Source organism: Hippichthys cyanospilos, chromosome 11 (assembly GCF_059441005.1).
Source record: "Hippichthys cyanospilos isolate Australia breed blue-spotted pipefish chromosome 11, RoL_Hcya_1.0, whole genome shotgun sequence".
In the NCBI taxonomy this organism is placed as follows: Eukaryota; Metazoa; Chordata; class Actinopteri; order Syngnathiformes; family Syngnathidae; genus Hippichthys; species Hippichthys cyanospilos.
The window spans coordinates 9,505,208-9,527,619 of record NC_142379.1 but is presented as its reverse complement, the minus strand read 5'-3'; the positions used below and the strand labels follow the sequence as shown (position 1 = coordinate 9,527,619).

The following is a 22,412-nucleotide window of genomic DNA, read 5'->3' as shown; positions in this document are numbered from 1 at the left end:
TAATATCCAGTGGCATATCGTGAGCCATATTGTTTGTCATATTTCAATGGATTTGTCAAACAAGAAAATAATATTTTGAGAATAGAACACACTGGTACCTTTTCCTTTTGATTTCCTTTGTCCACACATTGGGCTGAAGTTTTTCTTACATACCAATTAAAAAGAAAAAAGCACAATAATTTTCATTGAAATGTTCTTTTATAATTAAAATTGCAGGTATTGAGAGTTAAACTTTTTTCAGCAAACAATTTAAGTATACATTTTCATACGCCTATGGAGCATGATTTTTTTTCTATATGAAACTCCACAGCCAAAAAAAAGAGAACAACTCAATGACCCTTTAAATTTCTGAGACGCCGCAAGTCAGATTAACTAAAGAATGCTGCCAAGAAAGTAAAGCAATCCAGCACCAAATAAAATGGAGGCTTCAGACATACAGATGAACAGTACTTTTTAAAAACAGCATGTGACGGGAACTTGCATTTACAAGAAACACCATAAGCATAAGAAATGTCTCCAATATCAACAACATCCTTGAAGACTAATGTAAAGCCTCTCAAGTTTTTCTCTTGAGCACACTCTGCTTAAACAATGACTCATTCCTTCAAAAACAATCTGCGACTATTACATCCAAAACGTCCAACGATAAGATACACATGACAATCCCTGAGGGGGGTCTCCGTGACCCATTAAAGCAGTGTAAGTCCAACCTAGTGAACTCCAGGCAGTGGCCTCATTTCGCTGGCAGCAGCTCAATCATAACATCTTATCTACGGATGCGCTGAGTCATGGAATTCAGCTGTAGCCAATAGCCAAGCAGCAGGGTTACTTATGGCCATCATTGATTGGTTGATCTCGGAGTGTTAAGCTGAAAGGGCACATACCAGGAGCAGAGCCCTCAAGCAGAAACCAACAGCAGTTTGTCGGTGCTCACTATTTTTCCTCCGACAGACTGGCCTACTGGGATACAAAGCAGTCTACATCTAATCCCTCAAGGTACAATGTACACAAACCCTTTAGGGTCAAAACCACCCAAGTGACAGGCCATTGTAGTCCCGGAAGGCAAAAAGATTCAACATGAACCGTATTTATAATTTCGTCTATTTTCAATCAAGTGGTACAATTGAATTCGGTTCATAGAGAACATAGAGAACTCTCTCATAAAGATTCAGTGGTGCTAAAACCATAGAATCTATGCAATTCCGAAGCTGAGTGTGTAGGTGGGATGGCGGAAGCAGCAGCAAATTTTAGGTGCAATGATTAATTGGCAACTAATCAAGAATCAAACTAATGGATAATAAGTTCTGAGAAGCGATTAATCATTTGGAGAACATTAGGTTGTTTAAAACTCAATATTTAAACCGATTTTTATGTTCTAAAAAAATTTTTTAAGCAACTCTCCAACCAAGGGGCAACATTGCCTAGGGCTGGACAATAAATCTAATGAATCCATTTAATTCATCTTTAAAAAAAATAAAATATAAAAATAGAATAAAATCGACCAATTGAAAATAAGTTAAATAGTGAAATTGAGATTTTATTTTAAAATTCTGTAGTTATTAACAAGTTAATTGTGGCATTCAAGCGAGTTATTCATAAACTATGAATAGCTCATTTTTGCACAAGCTATGAATAAGTATCCCAAAACTGATTTTAAATAAGTATAAATTGTATTAGTCTGAGCATTTTGGACAAGATTTGAAAAACCTTTTTTAATTAATAAACCGAACCTTCTGTAAACAAATGTATATTTGTTTATTACTTGGTTAAATTTGTTAATTACATTGATTAAAATTGATTAAGATCAAATTAAATGTAGGTTGTTTTTTTTGGGTCACACATGAATTTATATCAATTTAACATTGATGGCGGACAATGTCCTGTCGAATTCTACCAGATACTATCAATGTATCAAAATAAAAAAAGATTTTAAAAATTCAGTGAGGTGAAAATAGGGTTGCATTAGTAAAGAGTAACTTCAATCTGCATGCATCTAACAAGGCATTCGTCCATGTGGGAAAATTATACATGCCAAGTTTCAAAGTTAAGGCTTTCTTCAACTTTCTTTGGAATCTATTTTTTTGTTGTTGTTATTCCATGATTCAATGCTACCCTAATAGAAAAGAAAATGTCAAGAGATACCGGAACCGCAGAGTTTGGTAGAAATGAGCCACCGCAAAAACGGTGTCACCGCCGGGTCTTTTTTAAAAGACCACTTTTAATCGTGCTCACTTCCTTGGAGCCGCCCATTACACCATTAATCATATCGAAAAGCCTGACTTACTACAAGCAATTGCCTTTAATGCGCCATATGAATTGGAAAACAATAGCTTTTATAGAGTGGGCTAGGTATAAGGCAAATGCAATTTTTGTTAACAGTCCATTCAAAGTGCCTCAGTGAGCAATTTATTATAAAGCCCATGAGTGTCGGCAATATTTAATAGTCATTTTGTTCCCAGGAGTATATGCAAAGCGCAAGTAGAGTGCTGACTTGAGGTCAGTTCCTGGCACATTTTGCAGCTCTTCTGGTAAAGCACCTCTAAAGCAGAATAGGGGGCAAACTACTGAGGTCTTTATATCAAAATTGTATTATGCAAAGAGGCTGAAGAGAGCCCCATTTCAACCTGAGCAGGCTCACTTTCTAATGGAAATTCAGATGCAATCATCCCAGAATGCACCTCTTTCTGCCTAATAATCGGTCACCAGAACAAAGGCGCCATTGAGCAAAGAGTGACTGTAATCTGGACCACCAAACTGCAAAGCAGCCTGCTATAATTAGCTCCTTTCTCCATCAAACACGGGCTTATGCTGACTTACAAGCTAGCTTCTGCTGCGAACGAGAGGGGGAGAGATTTAGGGGAAAAGACACCGTTTTTGATGAGTGTTGAAGCGATCCGTCATTTGCGTGTGAAGTTGCGTGGCATTGACAGGTAGGCTTGCGCGGGGAAACGTGCAAACGAGAAGGTGACAGAAATATATTGAAGGGTAAGTTTTCACATGGAGTGCTACTCAAATCTAAAACAACCTTGCACGCATTTCAATAAATGTTGCTCTCAATGAGCCAAGGTAATTTAAAACGCCTGCACGCAACCATTTCTCAATGTATAGACAACATCGGGGCGAGCACACCTCCTCACTTTCCTTGCTTGCCAATTTCGGAGCTATCCAGATAAGGAGGGATTTAATCTCACTTCCAGTGTCCTAATCGGAGTAAGCATCCACATGTCTGTTTTAAGGAGGGCTAGCCACCATTTCATCCCAGCAAGCAGCGCCGGTCAGCAATAGGCCCAATCACGCAAAGAGCACGAGTACCACCGTAATGGCATTCCAATTTACTTTTCGCAATTTCTGTGTACCTCTGGATTATTGTGTTGCTTTATTTTAAAATATATAAACAGATTAATAATCATTTTTAATACAAGGTATTGTTCCTCTGATTCTGATAAGATGAAAATGATCTAATCATTATTTTCAATTCACCGGACTGTGACATCCCTAATATTTTGGTTTGAATAACATTTTTACTTAAATAAAGCAAATTACATGTATCTGTTCAATGTGGAAGACTTTAGTATTTAAAAAAAATATTTAAAGCATTTCCAAAAATGTACGCCACATTACATTAAGTCAATCACAAAACTGAATTACAAAAACTATTAATTTCAAGGGCGATACATGACACACACAAAAATGCTAACAAGCTCAACATATACAGGGCAGCACTATAAAACATGATGAAGATAAGAAATAATATTAGCTAGCATGTTATCCACAGTCACAAGTTGTTGGATCAACACACAAACTAATTTTGGCCATATTATCATACATCAACATTCTCACAAAGAAAGTCTAACTTACAGTCATGGGCCAGATTTCCCAGAGACAAAACAACATGTGGGTCACCGACTGACTGCTCTCAAAACCACACCATCCTCCGCACTACAAAATGTAATATCAACAGCGGCCAGAGGTGGCACCAAAAAACAAAGATCAAGCCAAATTAAGCACATATGAATGAACTATTAAACTAAATCATTTCCAAAACATTATTTCAGGTGCAGCCCACGCGGCCTGGTACCACTTGATCCACAGACCGGTACCGGGCCGCGGACCGGGGGTTGGAGACCTACGGCCTAGAGGACTCCTAAGTGAGTATTGATTTACTTTTCTTCAATAATGTGCAAAAAACAGATTAAATCCGTTGTAAATGTCTGAATATAGAGTGGCAGCTTATCTATTTGGGTTGTGGTGTTAAGTTTTTCAACTGCATCTGGCAATTAATCGCGGCATTGGGGGCCACTGAGGAAACGCTGAGGTTTGTAAAATATGCATATGCTTTTGTGAATCATCATTAAATTGGGAACTCGCTTGATTTAAAATCATTCCAGCATAAAATTACATTTTCTTCCACTTGCTCTGAGCTGTTATTGGGACGTGACACATTACAGACACTAAGCACGCAAAATGCACTCATCAGACCCTCCAGCGGTTATCGTAAAGATCAGGTTGGTTGATGACTGATTTACTTATCAAGCAAATCAACACCAGCATTCTTTCATTCATTCATCAGCTATGAAAGTTCTTGTTTCAATCTTCTATTCGGCAATGACACAGCAGTGAACGCCTGCAGCAGCCACCACTCTCTCACTTCAAATCCTTCAGCATCAATCTTAAAACAGTATGGCAGTAAGAGAGACGTCTCTGAGAATGAAGTGGCCAAATGTCCAGCGGGGACGCAGAAAGGGAGTGGCTGGCGGGGGGGACAACGACCACTTTGCAGTGAGCCTGAAACATGGCACCAAAATAGATTAACACTTATGTTAATTGTTAACATGGGGTCACCCTCATAAGTGTTCCACGACGTTATCATATAACATGGAATCCACATCGCTGCACGTGTGATATGAAATCGGTGCACAGTATTCAGGTAACGTTTTTATTCCTTGGAGCCTTGATTCAGTTGAAACCAAACCTTACTTGAATTTACTTGGTAGTTCATTTCGGTTATATTAATGCAATACCCTCCTTAAACTCATTTGAGTATTTCTTACAGGCCTGACAAGCAATGCATTCCAGGTGTTGTGCTCCAAACAATTGTTTGAACGTTTGGTTGGAGGGCGTCCATGCTTATTGAGCTCCTTCCTCTCCTCTGTAAACTTCCCATGAATCAGCTATAAATGAGCATTAAAATCAGGTGACAAATATATATATATATATATATATATATATATATATATATATATATATATATATATATGGGGTGAATTGGAGCTGACTCAGTTATTTTGGCAAACTGCAGTGAGTGGCAAAAACGTTGATCATCACAAATGATTTGACAGCGCACATTCAATATTGAGGAAGATTTAAAAGGAAGTAGTCGACGTACCATAACATTCCTTCCTTCCAGATTCGGTCCACTCCTTTCCCTCCTCGCAGAGTCTTCAAAAAAAAAAAAAAAAGACTAAAACACTCCCGGTCAACACTCTCATCAATTATTATCCGCTTCGAGAGACGAAAAGAATCTAAGTGTCCATTTCTTGTCACTTTGTACGCCAACGTCTGAAGTTTTCACATTAGCATTTCTGCGTATGAGTGTGTGCCGGAGGGCTAACCAGCAACTAAATGCTAGTTGAAGGGTGAAAAGCGGCCAAAAATGCCGCACAAAGTCGTCTTAAGCACGCCTAGGAACAAGGAAGAAGGGCTAAATGTAGGCTTTGCTGGTTTAGAAGCGTCCTTCCCCGACTCTCGCCTTTCTTGCTTCGCCACCACGTTGTTTGGAGCAATTATTATTTCCTTTGTTACGTCCAAAATAAAAGATTCGCCAAAAAGGGAAAGGGGGCGAGCTGTCTTCAAAAATCCCAGCGGAGCATACACAAAAAAATAAAATTGAAGTCCCGTCTTCTTCGCTGTGTTGTCGGGCTGCTATCAGACTAGGGGGGAAAAACGTGTGACGGTGTATGGGGGTAAGTCTTATTTTTTTGTCAGTTTCCCGATAATGGCGGCGGCCCTTCTCCTGACTCCAGGCAGCATCTCCCCTCCTCTTTCGCGGCCAACACAGAGAGACAGTCTCGCCCAGTGGTTCATGCGCTCTATTGCAACGCGCACACGCTTAACGCACGCGCGCACTCACACACATACTCGCCGGTTTTTCAATCAACACTGTAAACTGCATTGTGATCGTTCCATTTGGCATACTTTGAGAATTCAAGTTAGGAAATGTTTTATGACATTGTCAAAAGTTAAATTTGTCCATTTTGAATGATTGTTCAATCATTGCTATGAAGGGACAATCAGACTTTTTTTTTAAGGAAATGTACTGTGTTCTAATATGGTTTAATTGATTATCCATTTGAAATCGGGTGTTTGATAACAATATTAATAAGTAGAATTATTACTGTTTTTATGAACTATCCATCCATTTTCTAGAGCCGCTTACCCTCACAAGGGTCACAGGCATGCTGGTGTCTATCCCAGCTGACTAAACTGGTTGCCAGCCAATTGCAGGGCACATAGACAAATAACCATTCACGCACCCAATCACATCTAAGGAAAATTTAATATATCCTTTTATTAATTATTATTATTATTATTATTATTATTATTATTATTATTATTATTAAAACACTTGACTATCTGGGTGAAATTTCAGCTCCCTAGTGTCTTTTTTCAATGCTTTCTCTTTAATGTAAAAATCAAAAAAGTATTGGACAAAACACAGAACAAGGGTTAACATACAACATACAGTACTAGCTTACTGTATTGCTTTAAGTAGGAGGAATACAATGTAGTAGTCACATTTTTGTTTTCAACCATGATAATTCATTAAATGTAAACAGCTGCTTTTGTGTTCAAAGTGCATTGACCTTTGCTTGAATAAACAGACAAGCTCATGTCCAATCACATCGGACACCGTGTCACCCTCAAGCAATATTTGCACGGTTTAGGGTTAGTCACATGGAGCAAGATTAACAGGGGTCAAAGTTTCTGCTAAAATTATCTGCCTCTGTTTTTCATCTATTTTGTTTTGCTTTCTTTTTTTTGTGTAAACACTGAGCAACTAATAGTTAAAGCTATTTTAATAATGATGCGCTCAGTTCCCGTGTGCTCTTTTGCCCTGATTTTTTTCCCATCAGTTTCACCTCATCCCTTTCTCTGGACTTACTGCTGAAATATTTTTTTTTTGTCTCAAGGGCCAACACATTCCTCCACTCTAACGTTGTGCAATCCCTGACAGTCCCTGTTCCTCCACCCCATCTAATTCCAATGAATGCTCAGTCAGGAACGCTGTCTCAACTTTCTATCTTAATGAACTGGCTGTCCATCCAGGCCATCCCGCAAGTCATGATTCTGCAATAGAGCTAAGAAATCAAGGGAGTGGATACTCAAAAAATGTTTAGTCTAAAGTGTTTAACGTCATAGCACATAAACAAGTTCGGTAAGATTTGGAAAAACACACACACACACACACACACACACATTTACATAAATTTGCGTGCGTGTGTGTGTGTGTCTCTGTGCAGTACAGTATATGTTTACATAAATAGATACTTAAATAAATCAACTACAGTAACTCCAATTAATATTCCGGATGTGACATCACTCTTGTGGAGATAGCTATAGGAGCAAACTGGCAACTTTGCCTTTTTCTCGTGTATTGTTCATGCATTGTTGTTTTTTTTCTTGTTACATTGTAATAAACACTGAAAAATTGTTGTTAAAGCTTTCTATGATTGAAGCTATGTCGTATTATTATTGTATGTTCTATTCCTACAGCTACACAAGTTTAGTCTAAATTATAATGAAAGTAATAAGATTAATAAAGTTTAGTATTGTAAAATCTATTGCTTGAAAAGTGCTGGGGGGGTTAAGGTAGGCTTTTTATGATCAGTTAACTTGCAAAATATTATTGATTGCAGGTTTGAGTGAATGAATTCCTAGAGTAATCACTTTGACGAGTGCTGAATGCAACACAATACACATCGTTTAAAAAAAATGTCAAAAGATGAGTCTGGTTAAATAACGTGATCTAGGCATGAGACGAGGCTTTTCTAAAGAATGCTGGTTATTGTAGTTTTAATTGACCCGCACATAGCACCAAACCTCTGTGCGGAAACTTCTTCCCCCAGCATGCAAAGCGCTTCCAACCATTACCTCCACTTCCTGTTAGCTTGGAAAAGATAGCGGGCAAGCAGTCGGAGGAATTCCTTATGTATTGGAATAAACGCGCTACCTAATATTCATCGAACGTGCCTTTTTGGAGTTTATAAGGTCCCAAATTAGGAGACGAATATGGTAAATATGTCGCGGATCTGCGTAACATTTTAATACTTTTATTACTCATCATCGCTAGCATGCTAGTCATTTAACAACATAGACGTACCCGCTTGGCTTAATTGCTAAAGGCAGAGCATACCATTCAAATAAGGCAATTTAACCACCAGCATTGCAACGATTTGATACAAACTTGAAAATGTGTTTAATGGACGCTGCAGCTCAGGTAGGGGTGTTTGAATGCAATCGGTCAAGTGAACTCTTTACGTCAAATCAGTAATGTTAGGTGACATTACAATTTGCTGCACCGATGTATTTTCCCTGTCTTAATACCAGTGTCCATTTTAGATCCGCTTCATTCTGATCCAGAACCGAGCCGGCAAGACACGACTCGCCAAATGGTACATGCAGTTTGACGATGACGAGAAGCAAAAGTTGATCGAGGAGGTGCACGCTGTGGTGACTGTCAGAGACGCTAAGCACACTAACTTTGTGGAGGTGAGTGTCCTAATCGATCAATATTTGAATTATATTGTCAGCAGCACTTTGAGCTTTTGATCCGGCGACTCAATGACAAAGATTTCAATATCAAACATGTACACGTTTTTTTTTATACATATATTTAGCTGGACACTTTAACTTAGACTCGCTGTTTCCAGCTGACCAGATATTAACTTCCACACTACCAACACTGTTCACTCTTTTTCTTCATTATATTGAGGATTTTACCAACCTGTTTTTTTTTTTAATATTTATCACAAAACATCGAACAGGTGTGTGAATATTTTTTCTACAAATATGCTAGAAGCAAATAATGAAGGCTATCACGTGCTGTTTCCATAGTTCCGAAACTTCAAAATCATCTATCGACGCTATGCTGGACTCTACTTTTGCATTTGCGTTGACGTGACTGATAACAACTTGGCGTATCTTGAGGGAATCCACAACTTTGTGGAGGTAAGCGGCGCATGCACTCAGCATGACGTTACATACAGTTGAGCTCCTCACTAAGTCGGCTATGATGATTTAGTTCTTATGCCCCGATTGTGTTCCGGAATGTCTGTTCATGGTTATCGTTGCTGCACCTCGTCACTCACAAGACTTGAACGTGTCTCGTTTCTTCCTCAAGGTGCTCAATGAGTATTTTCACAACGTGTGTGAACTGGACCTCGTCTTCAACTTCTACAAGGTAAGCGCCTTGACAGAACGGTTAACAAAACACCAAAAGACAATGAGCATGTTTCCTTCTCCCGTGTAATTAACACCTACGACAGTCGTTCTTTGGTGGGTCAAGGTGAGAATGCTTAGCAACAAACAGCTCCCCAGCTGCTCTTGCAGCGTTTGCTAATTACTTCATGTCTTAAACTTAGCTCACACCCACATACTAAATTAACACATGCCATGTTTTTTTGTTGTCCTAACTGCATATCAACCAAGTCCCGAAGTGTTATGACAATGTTTTTTTTTTTTTTAAATACACCACAATTTTCCAATAAAAATCAACCCCCGTTTTCAGATAATCTGTAATACTTTGACAAAATGCTTCATGCTCGATCTGGTTAGGATCAGGTGACATGTACAATGAACCTCCATTCATTGCAGTTACAATCCATACCCGACTACTTGAGGTTAAAATTTCTGATATCTTCCTTAGACCAATCCAATTCATGCTCTCTATTTTGTCTCGGCGAGACGGAAAGGTCAATTGCATCACGCTCAAAAATGTAATATCGCTTGAAAAGCCAGGATCTTCTCTACTAGACACACTTAGTAACTTTAATGAGTCGTAAAATACAGTATAGCCCAAAAACAATATCCCCCCCCCAAAAAAAAAAAAAACAAACAAACTTACCTTTTCATCACCGTCCAAATACATAAAGCCATACGCTGTGTTAAGCCACTTGGTGGCTATTCTAAAATATGATGACTTCACAATCATTCCAGGAAGCCTGAGTCTTTATATGAGTGAGGAAGGAGATAATGTCACGTCTACTTTCAGGCTGCGGTTTGTGGTAGTCATTGACTATTTCTGTCGTCCAGCTCCCCTTGCGGCTGATCTGTGTGACTGAATGCTGTCTGTCCATTTAACCAAGCCATGTCTCTGTACAGGTGTACACGGTGGTTGATGAGATGTTCCTTGCTGGTGAGATCAGGGAGACCAGTCAGACCAAGGTCCTCAAGCAGCTCCTCATGCTTCAATCGCTTGAATAGACCTGTTCGTCGTTTCCCTCGTGTGGATGAATGGGAGTTCCTTGACCTTGAAATTCTTTGTGGTATTTTGGTTCTGGCACTGCTTGTAAAACCCAATATGAAATTTGAATTTGAGAAATGAAGTGAGTTGTCTTTGCAGTCACGTGTTCACATCCAGTCCAGCTCCCCCAATTAACCTTCATCCAAGAGCACTACTGTCATGGAGAAGCACCATCATAATCAGTGCATACAGCCCTCAAAATGATTTTTAAGGCCTCCCACCAGTCATATTCTCATCATGGGCATTTTACATGTGGCTCAATATTAAGTTTAACGAGGAAGCCCTTCAGAGTGACTCAAACGAACGCACTCCAGGCATCATTACAACTTCTTGTCTCAAGATGGCCGCATCATTGCGATGGCATTTCAAATAATGTATACTACTCCACACGACGTAGTGCTTGTTTGTCTCACGTTTTCTAAAGCAGTACTGTGATGTGTGCTTAGTATGGTTGGTGAATATGTAAACATGTATCTTAAAATATTCATGTCGACTATAAAATGAAGCGTTCATTCCAGAGCACACCACACGTGCGCTCCAAACGGTGTTTAATTGTTCGATAAAGCCGTTAATTATTGGCTTCATGAAACCAACAACAGAAGCTTCTGTTTGTGGAACCACCTCTTATAGTCTAACATTGACCATTAGCAAAAGGTGGTTTGACGTTTTTGTATTTTTTTTGTGTCAAATTTGGTTAAATATGTACTGCTTTCTTTTATTTTTTTTAAATTGTCGCCCAGTTCAAATATGTCCCAGTTACGTGTAAATAAAAAGATGTATAAGAAAAAAAAAATTGCGACAGTGTTTTGTGTGTAATTTTGACCTAGTGTGACCAGAGGTCACCAGATCAATTAGACAAAAAAAGTACTACAGTATACAACTTTTGATATGCAGCTCTGGCAAAAATTACTGCAAATTCAGCAGTTTACCTGATCTAATTTTGCCATTTACCGGTGGACATTAGAATACAAACATTTTTGAAATGACTACTGGGGTTCATCGAAGGCGTGGACACTGCACAAATCCACAATGCTGCCCCTCGGGTTAGCACAGTGGTGACGTAATTTGGCGTGAAAACCGGTAACATAACACCATCTAGTGGCAGACAGGTAATATAGCAATTTCCTCATGCAGTTGACTCATGAGGTCACCAAGACAGCCTGGCCAAGATCAATAAATCAGTCGATAGATCCACTCCAGCGACATAAAAACCACTCAGGCTGTAACTGAACCGAGCCAGGGGCATAAATCAAGACGATTGGGGCACCGTGGCGGCCATTTACTCTTCATCATGCGAGCCCAGTGATATTATAACCTCGCTCCGTTGCTTCTTAAAAGACAAACTGCTCCACAGCGGAAGGTGATGTGAAGCCATTGTTACATTTCAGGGCATGCCAAAACACCCATTGAGATTTATTTGTGTGATTTTAAGGATGCCTGTTATGTGGCCTGAGACATGGAGCGACAAGGTGCTGGGTTTTCACTGGAAAAAGACAAGCAGATTTACTGGGCAATTGCAGAATCATTACAGTCAATAAGCAACACTCTTCCTCTAAAGACATCTCTTATTTACAACATATATGTATGGTCCTATTTCAGGCTATGTAGCCTTTGTTTCCAAGCAACATATGAGTGGATCTATTCAGACCGTATGGCGTCAGAAAACATGGCCGCCTATTTGAAACAAATTTGCCCAAGGGGAAAAAAAACACAAGTAAGAAATGATTACATCTACAGTTAAAATATTACAGTTTCAAGTCAAGCGAAATTGTACAATTCTATAGTTACAGCATATATAAACAGGACATCTGAAAAGTAAAAGTGCACTTACAGAAGGAAGGAAGGAGATTTGAGGTCATGCTGACAAGAAAAATTGTGCAAATAAGTCAACACAGTGGGAGGAAAAGTAGACTTATGAGAAGTAATGTTACAAAAACAATGAAAAAACCACCCATGTAATTTCATGAGACTCGAGTACAGGGACGCCAGTATACTCACATTTCAGGCTGTTCGTTCTCACTCCTAAAGTTTACCATCAGACTAAACGTGAAACAAAGACTGACATATTGTTTTTCAAAACAACCCCACAACGTTGGCATAAGTTAGCAAGTTTGTTTGCATGACTACATTCCAACATTCTATTTAATTGTTATATATATTTTTTTTATTATTACGCTGTCATAGAGGGCTATTTTCCCTATTAAAAAGCATTACAAAAGTGTTGTTGCATTGGGGATAGGGTTAGGGAACAATTTCCATTTGTTTCAGTGATTGTATGTCAGGCCAGCCATGCATTGCCATTTTTTTATCGTGGCTGAGCTGGAGTCAAACTCATCTGCCTTTTGCTGAGAGTTGGGGTAGACCAGCCAGCTGTATTCTCACTCACATTTTTTTTCTCTTAACATTTTGACTTATGTCTAATAGCTATTGCTTTCCTTGTCAGTGTGACCCCAAAACTCCTTCATATAGACGAAAGAGAACGAACAAGTTGATATACTGCACACGTACAGACGTATAAAAGGATATAATTTCCCATTTGCATGATTTTCCACGCTTTTGCTCGAAATGTGCTGGTCCGCACACTGGAGATTATAAAGTGTGTAAGTGTGAGAACGCGAACAAATGAAGAGATGACACTATGAAAGTGTGTGTTGATTTTGGGTCACTTAAGGGGCTGTTTCTTATTTTCTCACCCACGAGGCCACAGCAGCCCCACAATGAGTGCTGGCTGCGGTATAAGTGAAGGAAATTCCCCGTTGCGCTGTCACTAACGTGCTCGTGTGCCTGCCGAGAGAAAGTTAAAAACAACTCCGGAGGTTCATGTATGAGCGTTTTGAGGGTACTGTGGGAAATGTGGCTTCCTGTGACGTCTGTAGACCGCATGTGCAAAAGGAGTGTGACTTGGGAGGTCCTCAAGTCACAACCTCAACTTGGCTCTACTTTTGTGCTTTTAGGCCAGGAGAGTGGGCAAATTATTGATTTAAAATAACACCAATCTAATATGGACTGAAACAAATCCAATACTCCTTCATAATAAAAGTGCAATTTGACGTTAAAAACTTAAAGCTTTTAGTTTTGTATAAGCTTTTGTGACCGCATCCTAAATCTATTTTATTTTAAATACTGCAGTCCTCTTTGAAAAGGAGTGAAAAAATGGTCAAGTGCTGAAAAAACGAGCACACCCAGCAAACGCGTCAATCAGTGATAATAATTTATCAACCAAAGATGTGCAAACTCAGCTGCGTAGCTAAAAAAAAAAAAAAAAATAGAATGAGAAGTACGGGATTAAAAAAATAACAAACCAACAAACAAACAAAAAAGCACAGCCCAGACAAACAACCCTTGACTTGTCCATATCTGGTAAGGACTGAAGACCGTCCCAGTGTGTCCTCAGGCATAAATACAGCTTACCAGAGGCCAAAGCTCAGGAGTTGCAGCGGTCGCGAGCACTCGTCCAGGTGCTCCAAGGTGTGTGTGAGACACCCCAAAACACCTGGAGCTGACACACAGAGAAGAGAAGCAGACATAAAAGGCGTCCACCGGCCCCGACGCGAGGCTTTTATAAGGAGACACTGACCTGTACGGGATGTTGTGTGGACTGGATGAGTGGGGGAGGCATGCGGAACCCTAGCAACTACACTGTTGCTTGTTCTGTGCAGCGCTACCTCGCGGCTGCCGCAGCTGCCTCAGCGAGGCGTCTCCATATTGGATGCCCGAGCCCATCCGCTCTGGATCCAACTCACCTGTGATCGGTGAGAAATGCGGAAAGATCAAAAACGTTGGAAGGAGTGGAGGGGGGGTTGAGTTTATAATTATGCTTACTTAGACAAAAACAGCAGAATATCAGCGAAACCAATACCGTGTAAGATAAGGTTTCCGTCTTGTCACCTTTACAGTAATCACATATCTTAACACGAGTTCAAATGTGTTCGGTTTATTCTGAACAAAGCCACATAACCGGTTATGAAATCCTGTTGCACAATTGTGCAATCACATTATCTTGATTGTTTATTTCTACTTCCTTCTACTTAATGACATTAATCACAAATATGGATGTTGGAAGGCAGTCTCCAAGTGCCAACTTCACATATCAGTGATCTCGCGGGCCAATTTGCTCCACTGGCTTTTATGGGTCTGAAAAAATACCAAAACTTAATCTAGCCTGCCCTTGTGAAAATTCACACCGCACCTCGTGCCAGACTTGCACTGGGGCCAAAAATAGAGTCCAGACTTTCTTTGTGAGTGAGCAAACTTAAATTAAGCACGGGATTGAATGAGATTTTGAGGACAGTAAGTACCTGACTCTATCTTGTTGAGGATGGTGCGAGCGCACTTGAGAAAGCCCTCTTCCACATTCTCTCCTGTTAGTGCGCTGGTTTCCAAAAACATCAATTCTGTGCAAACAGATAGGGACGCAGCATGAGAACATACAAGACATCCAAAAGTTGACAAAGCAGAAGAAGAGTGTTTGCTTTACCGTTCTCCTGAGCAAAGCGCGAGGCCTCCAGAAAAGTGACCTCTCGCTCGGCCTCCAGGTCTTTCTTGTTGCCACACAGGATGATGACAATGTTGGGGCTTGCTAGTGTGCGCGCGTCTGTTAGCCAGTTGGTCAAAGCGTTGTACGTCTCTCGGCTAAACGACAGGACACAGGGACATGCGGGCATCAAATATAAATGCCACCGCCACGCTTTACCGTACGTTTCATCTGGAATGATGAAAAATGTGAGACTTTGGTTTCCTTGGACAATAATACAGTTTATTCCATGTTTTGTTGTTTTTCTAAATCATTAAACCTTTCAGCAGGGAGGACTTGAGCTTTGAAACTGAATAAATACCCCACCAATCCATCATAAAAGTTTAAAACATTGTACCTGGTAATGTCATAGACAAGAAGTGCTCCGGCCGCCCCACGATAATAGCTGCGCGTCACCGAACTGAGGGGGCGAAACGGCAACTTTTGAAATAATTCTTAAAAACTCACTTAGTTCTGTCACATTAAAATTGAAACTGTGAGAGGTTACCGGAAGCGCTCCTGGCCGGCAGTGTCCCATATCTGCAGTTTGACTGTCTTCCCAGCGACATTGACCACTCTGGAACCAAACTCGACGCCGATTGTGTGGTTGGAGTCCTGTTTGACTGCAGTCACAGAGGTATTCGGTTAACACAATATTTATTGTTGTGGTTGTTTCATTTTATTGTTTTTGTTCTGAAATCAACAGATAGCGGGTAATAACACTGTGCATTAAAAAAAAAAAAAAAAACAACAACTCACATTTGTTTTCAATGAACTGATGGAGGAGGCAGGATTTCCCTGTCCCGGCGCTGCCAATCACCAAGAACTTAAAGAGGAAGTCTGAAAGCAAGAGAAAAAGAGAAGATCAATGCTAAGCAAATGTCAGGGGACAACCCGAACCGGCTGCACTTGGCGCTCGGAGCCTCCGAGACAATCCTTTTAATCTCATCAAGCTCCTACTCTCACAGCTCCCGGCAGGCCCTAATTTAACCTCCTAATCGCTGAGCACACACAACATTGTTTGTGTGTGCTTGCTGCATTGGGAAAACGAAGCAGCAGAAGTTAGCATGTTTGGCTGTTCGACATGGAATTGGGTGAGTGCGCCATAGGCGTGACCAGCTGTTTGTACAGATGTTGTTGTTGCAGAGGAGGCCAAGCAGGATGGCTCTGATGACACCAAGCTGCGAGCATGCATGCTGATGATATTTGAGAAGCTTTTGTTTGCTGAGCCTGAGACACTTCAAGAGAGCAAGATACTCTGCAAAAATACACCTCAAAAGCAAAAACCAAAAAAACCTGGAAGTTGAACTAATATCATGCAAGATATAAGCCAATCACGTAAGGCTGCAACAATTAATCGAATAACAGGCAGCACATTCTACACTAACATTCACTGACACCCACGTTACTTATACCCCGCCTTCAAATTCATTTTTTTTCAGTTATTTTTTGTGATGCCATGTCAACAAGCAAAGATACAGGTGACCTTTGAACCAGAAATGGCGCCTCTTCTGATACACAAAACAGGCCGAGATTTCTTAGCTGCCTAGTACAAAATGGCTAAAGCTAAAAAGTTGACCTCAATGGAATAACCGAACATACCTTTAGGTGAAGAAAATTTTTGACCTGACTTCTTCCCCTTTACGAATGTTAAACTTCTTTAAAATTGTCTATGCAATGAAGTATGCACATGTGAGTTGACTGTGAAACGCATTTTTTATTTTACATTACTTTCTAGGGGAATACAGTGGTACCTCGGTACTCGACCGCCTCTATACTCGACCAAATCGGTGCTCGACCAAAAAATTCAAGTAGGTAATGCATCGGACCTCGAACAGATTTTCGGTTCTCGACTAGCCGAGCCGAGCCGAGCCGAGCCGAGCCGACCCGAACGCGCTCCTCGGCCCTTCTCGGCCAGCGGGTAAGCGCCAGTTCAACTCAGACCGCCAGCGGAGTAAGACGTTTGTTCGAGTATTTCTTCCCGGATTTAAACTTTTTCGTGTTGCTCTAGCCCTTAATAATGGGTCCAAAGAAAGACAGTGATAAGGGGAAGGCAGAGGAAAACAATGAGGACCACTATTGAACCGAAGAAGGAAATTATAGCAAAATATGAACGTGGTGTACGAGTATCCGACCTCGCGTCGCAGTTAGCTAGCGTCATAAGGGAAGGAGTAACTCCCTCCCGTCCTCTCCACATCCATTCCTGTATGCCATCAACCACTCTCCAAAACGTAAGTAAATTATACAAAATGGTTTATAATGCTTTATTTATCTTTATCTTTATCTTTATCTTTATCATGTACTGCTTGTGCACATTTACTTGTGCACACATACTTTCCATTATTTCTTATGGGAAAATTGGTTTCGGTGTTCGAACAAATCGGTGCTCGACCACCACCTCAGAACGGATTATGGTCGAGTACCGAGGTACCACTGTATGTTAGTATGTGTGTGCGTCTGTGTGTGTGTGCCTGTTAAAGATTAACCTGAAAAAAGTGAATTCCAAATCTGTTAATATTCAAACTCCCTGATGAAGCTTGTTACTTGAGTCTGAGATCGAAAACAGTGTCACACGCTAACTGAATCCATCCGCCCATCTTCTATTACGCTTATCCTAATAAGGGCTGTGGGGAACTGGAGCCTATTGGACAATTGAACGAACCATTGAAGGAACATAACATAGCTTGGTTTAGGAAGAACAATTCAATCCCACACTTTGAACTGAGATTCAATCCCAGATCTCCTAATTATCGAGGCAGACATGCTTACCGCAAAGCCACAGGGTTGTCTGCCAAACCAATGCTCAAGGTCAAAATGCAAAAGAATGACTCAGTCTACTGGAGCGGAAAATTTCACTTAAGACACCTTGTTTGGCAAACACACACCTGAATAGCAGAGAGGTATTCCTGCACTTAGGTAATATGAAAATTCAGAGGTAGTTAACTATGAGGTGAGTTAAAGACTAAATTATCCATTGTGGGCAAGACAAATCCCAGTTAAATGTTTATTATTATTATTATTATTATTATTATGTATGTTAAATGATTATTAAAATATTTTTCTACATTTGGTTTTATGTATTTACTTACTTCAATAAATGGTTGGATAATTTTATTATTTTTAAACTATTTTGATACACACAAACACTTTACCATCTCCATATTACATGGGCCATCCCTCCTTTTAACAAAGCCGATGTTAGCACCCCCATGTGTAGTTTTGTCTTGGTTAAATTAACAGGCGGCGGAGGGATGGTGGCGAAAATGTACATTCACTCACATCTCATGCTTTAATTCCACTATGACAACACAGCTGACAGAATCAAAATTCTTCGTTTCTACAAGATTGCCTCAGCTTTTTTGTGTCTTCCCATATGTCCCATAGTCCCTTGTATGACAATCAGGCTGTCAGAGTGCAGCAAAACACCAACGCTGCCATTTCGACAACAAGCTACCAGGATGTTGTGGTTGTTGCATCACAACATATTTTTTTTTTTTTAAGGCATTTAAAAAATAATAGTTGAATAAGATAAAATAAAAATGAACACAATTTAAAATTACATTTAAGTAGCTTCATAAAGTTAATCATTGATTACAATAAATAAATATAGCAATAAAAATATACACTTTTGGCCAGACAGTACAGTAGTGCACCCAATGCATGCTCACTAAAATGGATGATGAAAGACACAAGCCAGAGATCAATAAATGGTAATCAGTCAGACCATTAGCACATAATAAACACGCCATGCTGGGATACAATTTAATAAGAGACAAACAGGTTGATACCAATAAAAATTACGTGCGAGTATCTGCTTCATTTTTGGACAACTACACTGCACTAGTACTACTTGTACAGGAGTAAAGCTAATACACAATGGCAAAACACCACAGTTGGGCTAACAAAACTAGCTTCAATGTTACAATTATAAAACTTTAAAGAACTTAAATGGACACTTTAGCAGGGATGGTATACTTTCACGAACAAGCTCAGTTTAGGGATTGTATGACATTAGCTTGCATTTTGAATTTGATCAAATTGTTTCGAGAAAATCAGTACTAATGACTTTTAAAACACCCACTATAAATGAGCAAAATGTTTATCCCCAATTCTTCTCGTGATGTGTCAGTAGGAACCAGACGAAATTTGCCTATTCTAAATCACTGTGAATACACTGCTACAATGATTGTTCGGCCTCAAATTTGTAGGTCAACATTTCTACTGCTTTACTACCCAATTCATTCAAATCATCACAACGATCAGCCACTCCATGGCACACTATTGAGAGAAATGAAGACATGAGCACCATGTACAATTCTCTCATGCCGGATATGTTTGTTTTCTTTGATAAGTCACCAAGATACGCGAACATGATCCTTTATCGTTTGTATGGTTAAATTGACCAGACTAAGAAGGATATATCTCGTTATTGGCATCTACAACAAAGCACTTACTTGTGACATATTGATGGCTTGAAATGCATTATGTTTGATCTGAAATAAAAATATTATTTGGTGAAAACCTTAAAAAGGATCTTGTGGCTGTGGGATGTGATTTGTCGGTTTGAACCATTTCAATAAAAAAAAAAAAAATTGTATAACTCCTCTTTTCGAGAAAAATTAAAATAAATCAAAATGAGTAGTCAGCACCCACTGAATCTCATTTTTACAGATTTGTTTGCTTCTATAGTTGATATATTCTTTATCTTCTGTGAAAAATTACCACTATTTTTTAAGCTTTTTTGCGATTCGATTTTCTTCTGCATTTCGTTATCAAATCTATGGGGTATGTACTGCACCTGCGTGCATTTTTATTACACATTAAATACTCACCCAACCCATTGAAGTAATGCATAAAATCATGACTCACAAACTGATTATGTTTTTAGATTCTACAATGTGAGCATTTTTTTTTATTTGGAAAAGGAAATCGGAAGAGTTATGGCTGGAATTGAATGATAGTATTGCGCATTTGTTTCACTGGGTAAAGATAACATCACTATCAACACTGTCAAGCATTGCTGTAAGGAGAAAAAAACAGCTGTCCAACTTCCTGATGCAGCAAGGACGTGTTATCTCCACTGGTTAACTTCAAATTACGCGCAAATATAATGCAGTGAGCACATTATAGCAGGTTTCAAGTCATATCGCATTTATTTCAGGGAGGTCAGTGTCTATCACCAATTATTCACGTTCAGACATGTCACCTCAAGTTTGACTAACTTTCACCTGCCAAATGTAGCGCCACCAGCGCTACGGAAGCGGAGTGTGTCGGAAGTCGCAGGTGTAAGAATGGGAAGACCAATACGCAAATTGCGTTATTATAAAAAAAAAAAACTAATTGCCATTCAGGTATGTTTTTTTTAACGACAGTGAGAGCAGAAGCTAAGGTGCAAGCTAGCTAGTTAGTAGCTAAGCGCCTGTCACATCATAGCAGAGCTGTATAACGTTAACATTTGCGACTTCCGCAGGTAAATAAAAGCTCCCTCCTCTGGGCGAACATACCGTACGTCTCGGACATGTTGGTCCCTCGCCGTATTGTGGCGTCACTCGGACCTTTTGCACAGTACCTCGAAAAGTCAGGCGTTCTGGTTATTGTTGTTTTTATTGCCGTCTGAGCAGCTTTCGCTTCGGCTACAGTCAACTGAGCCAAAGCCAGCCAGACTCGCCTGCTAAGCAATGACGTCACACGTCGCCCAAAATGATGGCTTCAAGGTCTGTTGGAAATCATGGCGACTCGACTAGAGATCACTCCGATTGAATGATTGAATGATGAAACCGCGGACTGGACTAAATCACTACAACAAAAACTAAAAGTCAAATAAATATACGATATTTCAAATTATATGTATACTATTGTGCCTTGACATTTTTTCCCAAGAGTGTCGCGACAATATTTGTTTTCATTTGCGAGCCAAGCACATTTTTAAATAGGCGTGCCCTTTATATTACACCGCTAGATGGCAGCAGCACACTTCACTGGGGCCTCCAAGTCCAGTCATCGAAAGCACCCATCCAGCCTGTTTTTGATGCTCCTCCACCTGATTAAACCTGCAGAATAGTTTATTATTTTGATCAGGTAAGTTGGAGTAGCTGAACACCGAAAACAGGCTGTATAGGGACTCTCGAGGACCGTATTTGGAGACCCTTGCTCAGTTCATCAATTCACAATCTTTTTTTGCCGTGTAAAAAAAATATCAATTGGGGGCAGTAATGCGCTATTAAAGCTTGCCAACTGCCTATAGTACACTCCACAAAGGAACAATGATGGATAGCAAGATAACAAAGCTCTACATCGTAAGTTATTTAAAAGACCCCGAGGGCATCGCTTGAGTTTTTTTGCATTTATACAGGTAAAATTGTATGATTCTTTTTTTTTTTCAAATCACATCAAGATTCAATTGTGTTAACGATTTCTGCCTGTACAACAAAGAGCCACCAGGTGTCAGGCAAAAATAATATACAGTAGTAACTGAGTGCATACCTTTGCCACTGCAAATGAAATCAACATTTTAATTTCATAGAACCATACAAATTGATGGGACGTTAATATGAGCTTCTTTTTATCTCCCTTGTATAATTTGTACTATTTTGAAACGGTTAGTAAATAAAGACGTTTGTTTTTCTTCACAGCATTTAGGGGAAAAAATATATACAGTGGTACCTCGGTACTCGACCGCCTCTATACTCGACCAAATCGGTGCTCGACCAAAAAATTCAAGTAGATAATGCATCGGACCTCAAACAGATTTTCGGTGCTCGACTAGCCGAGCCGAGCCGACCCGAACGCGCTCCTCGGCCCTTCTCGGCCAGCGGGTAAGCGGCAGTTCAACTCAGACCGCCAGCGGAGTAAGACGTTTGTTCGAGTATTTCTTCCCGGATTTAAACTTTTTCGTGTTGCTCTAGCCCTTAATAATGGGTCCAAAGAAAGACAGTGATAAGGGGAAGGCAAAGAGGAAAACAATGAGGACCACTATTGAACCGAAGAAGGAAATTATAGCAAAATATGAACGCGGTGTACCTCGCGTCGCAGTTAGCTAGCGTCATCATGGAAGGAGTAACTCCCTCCCGTCCTCTCCACATCCATTCCTGTATGCCGTCAACCACTCTCCAAAACGTAAGTAAATTATACAAAATGGTTTATAATGCTTTATTTATCTTTATCTTTATCATGTACTGCTTGTGCACATTTACTTGTGCACACATACTTTCCATTATTTCTTATGGGAAAATTGCTTTCGGTGTTCGAACAAATCGGTGCTCGACCACCACCTCAGAACGGATTATGGTCGAGTACCGAGGTACCACTGTACTTTGAGATGAATAAATGCAGTCGATTCCTTCACTTCGTCTACACCTTTGATGATGTTATCGCTTC

General features: G+C 39.9%; 3 protein-coding genes across 3 annotated transcripts in view; 1 reads left to right on the top strand and 2 right to left on the bottom strand.

Annotated features, from left to right (window-relative positions):
• Positions 1-6,073, bottom strand: part of arhgap35a (Rho GTPase activating protein 35a) — a 66,102-nt gene extending 60,029 nt beyond the window's left edge. The window contains exon 1 of the mRNA XM_088427721.1: positions 5,387-6,073. The gene's annotated coding sequence lies outside the window, so the exon portion shown is untranslated. The remainder of the gene's footprint in view (positions 1-5,386) is intronic.
• A 2,062-nt stretch (positions 6,074-8,135) lies between these two features.
• ap2s1 (adaptor related protein complex 2 subunit sigma 1) lies at positions 8,136-11,318 on the top strand. Its single transcript, XM_088427241.1, has 5 exons — positions 8,136-8,292; positions 8,620-8,769; positions 9,115-9,228; positions 9,401-9,460; positions 10,381-11,318. Exons 1-5 carry the CDS (start codon positions 8,290-8,292, stop codon positions 10,480-10,482), a joined length of 429 nt encoding a protein of 142 aa, XP_088283367.1. The 5' UTR covers positions 8,136-8,289; the 3' UTR covers positions 10,483-11,318.
• A 677-nt stretch (positions 11,319-11,995) lies between these two features.
• Positions 11,996-20,717, bottom strand: rab4b (RAB4B, member RAS oncogene family). Its single transcript, XM_088427240.1, has 8 exons — positions 20,540-20,717; positions 15,795-15,875; positions 15,544-15,658; positions 15,394-15,456; positions 15,000-15,154; positions 14,821-14,916; positions 14,100-14,265; positions 11,996-14,021 (listed from the first exon to the last, which is right to left on the bottom strand). The coding sequence occupies exons 1-7, from the start codon at positions 20,553-20,555 to the stop codon at positions 14,150-14,152; spliced, it is 642 nt and encodes a 213-aa protein (XP_088283366.1). The 5' UTR covers positions 20,556-20,717; the 3' UTR covers positions 11,996-14,021; positions 14,100-14,149.
• Positions 20,718-22,412: the final 1,695 nt, after the last annotated feature.

Bases quoted from the DNA above. Each gene is read 5' to 3' on its own strand.
- rab4b (XM_088427240.1), bottom strand. The intron at 15,457-15,543 runs GTAACCTCTCAC...TCGCCCCCTCAG, and splicing joins GCCGGCCAGGAGCGCTTCCG to TTCGGTGACGCGCAGCTATT. The intron at 14,266-14,820 runs GTACTTACTGTC...CACCGATCACAG, and splicing joins CCTCAACAAGATAGAGTCAG to GTGAGTTGGATCCAGAGCGG.
- ap2s1 (XM_088427241.1), top strand. The intron at 9,229-9,400 runs GTAAGCGGCGCA...TTCTTCCTCAAG, and splicing joins GAATCCACAACTTTGTGGAG to GTGCTCAATGAGTATTTTCA. The intron at 9,461-10,380 runs GTAAGCGCCTTG...GTCTCTGTACAG, and splicing joins TCGTCTTCAACTTCTACAAG to GTGTACACGGTGGTTGATGA.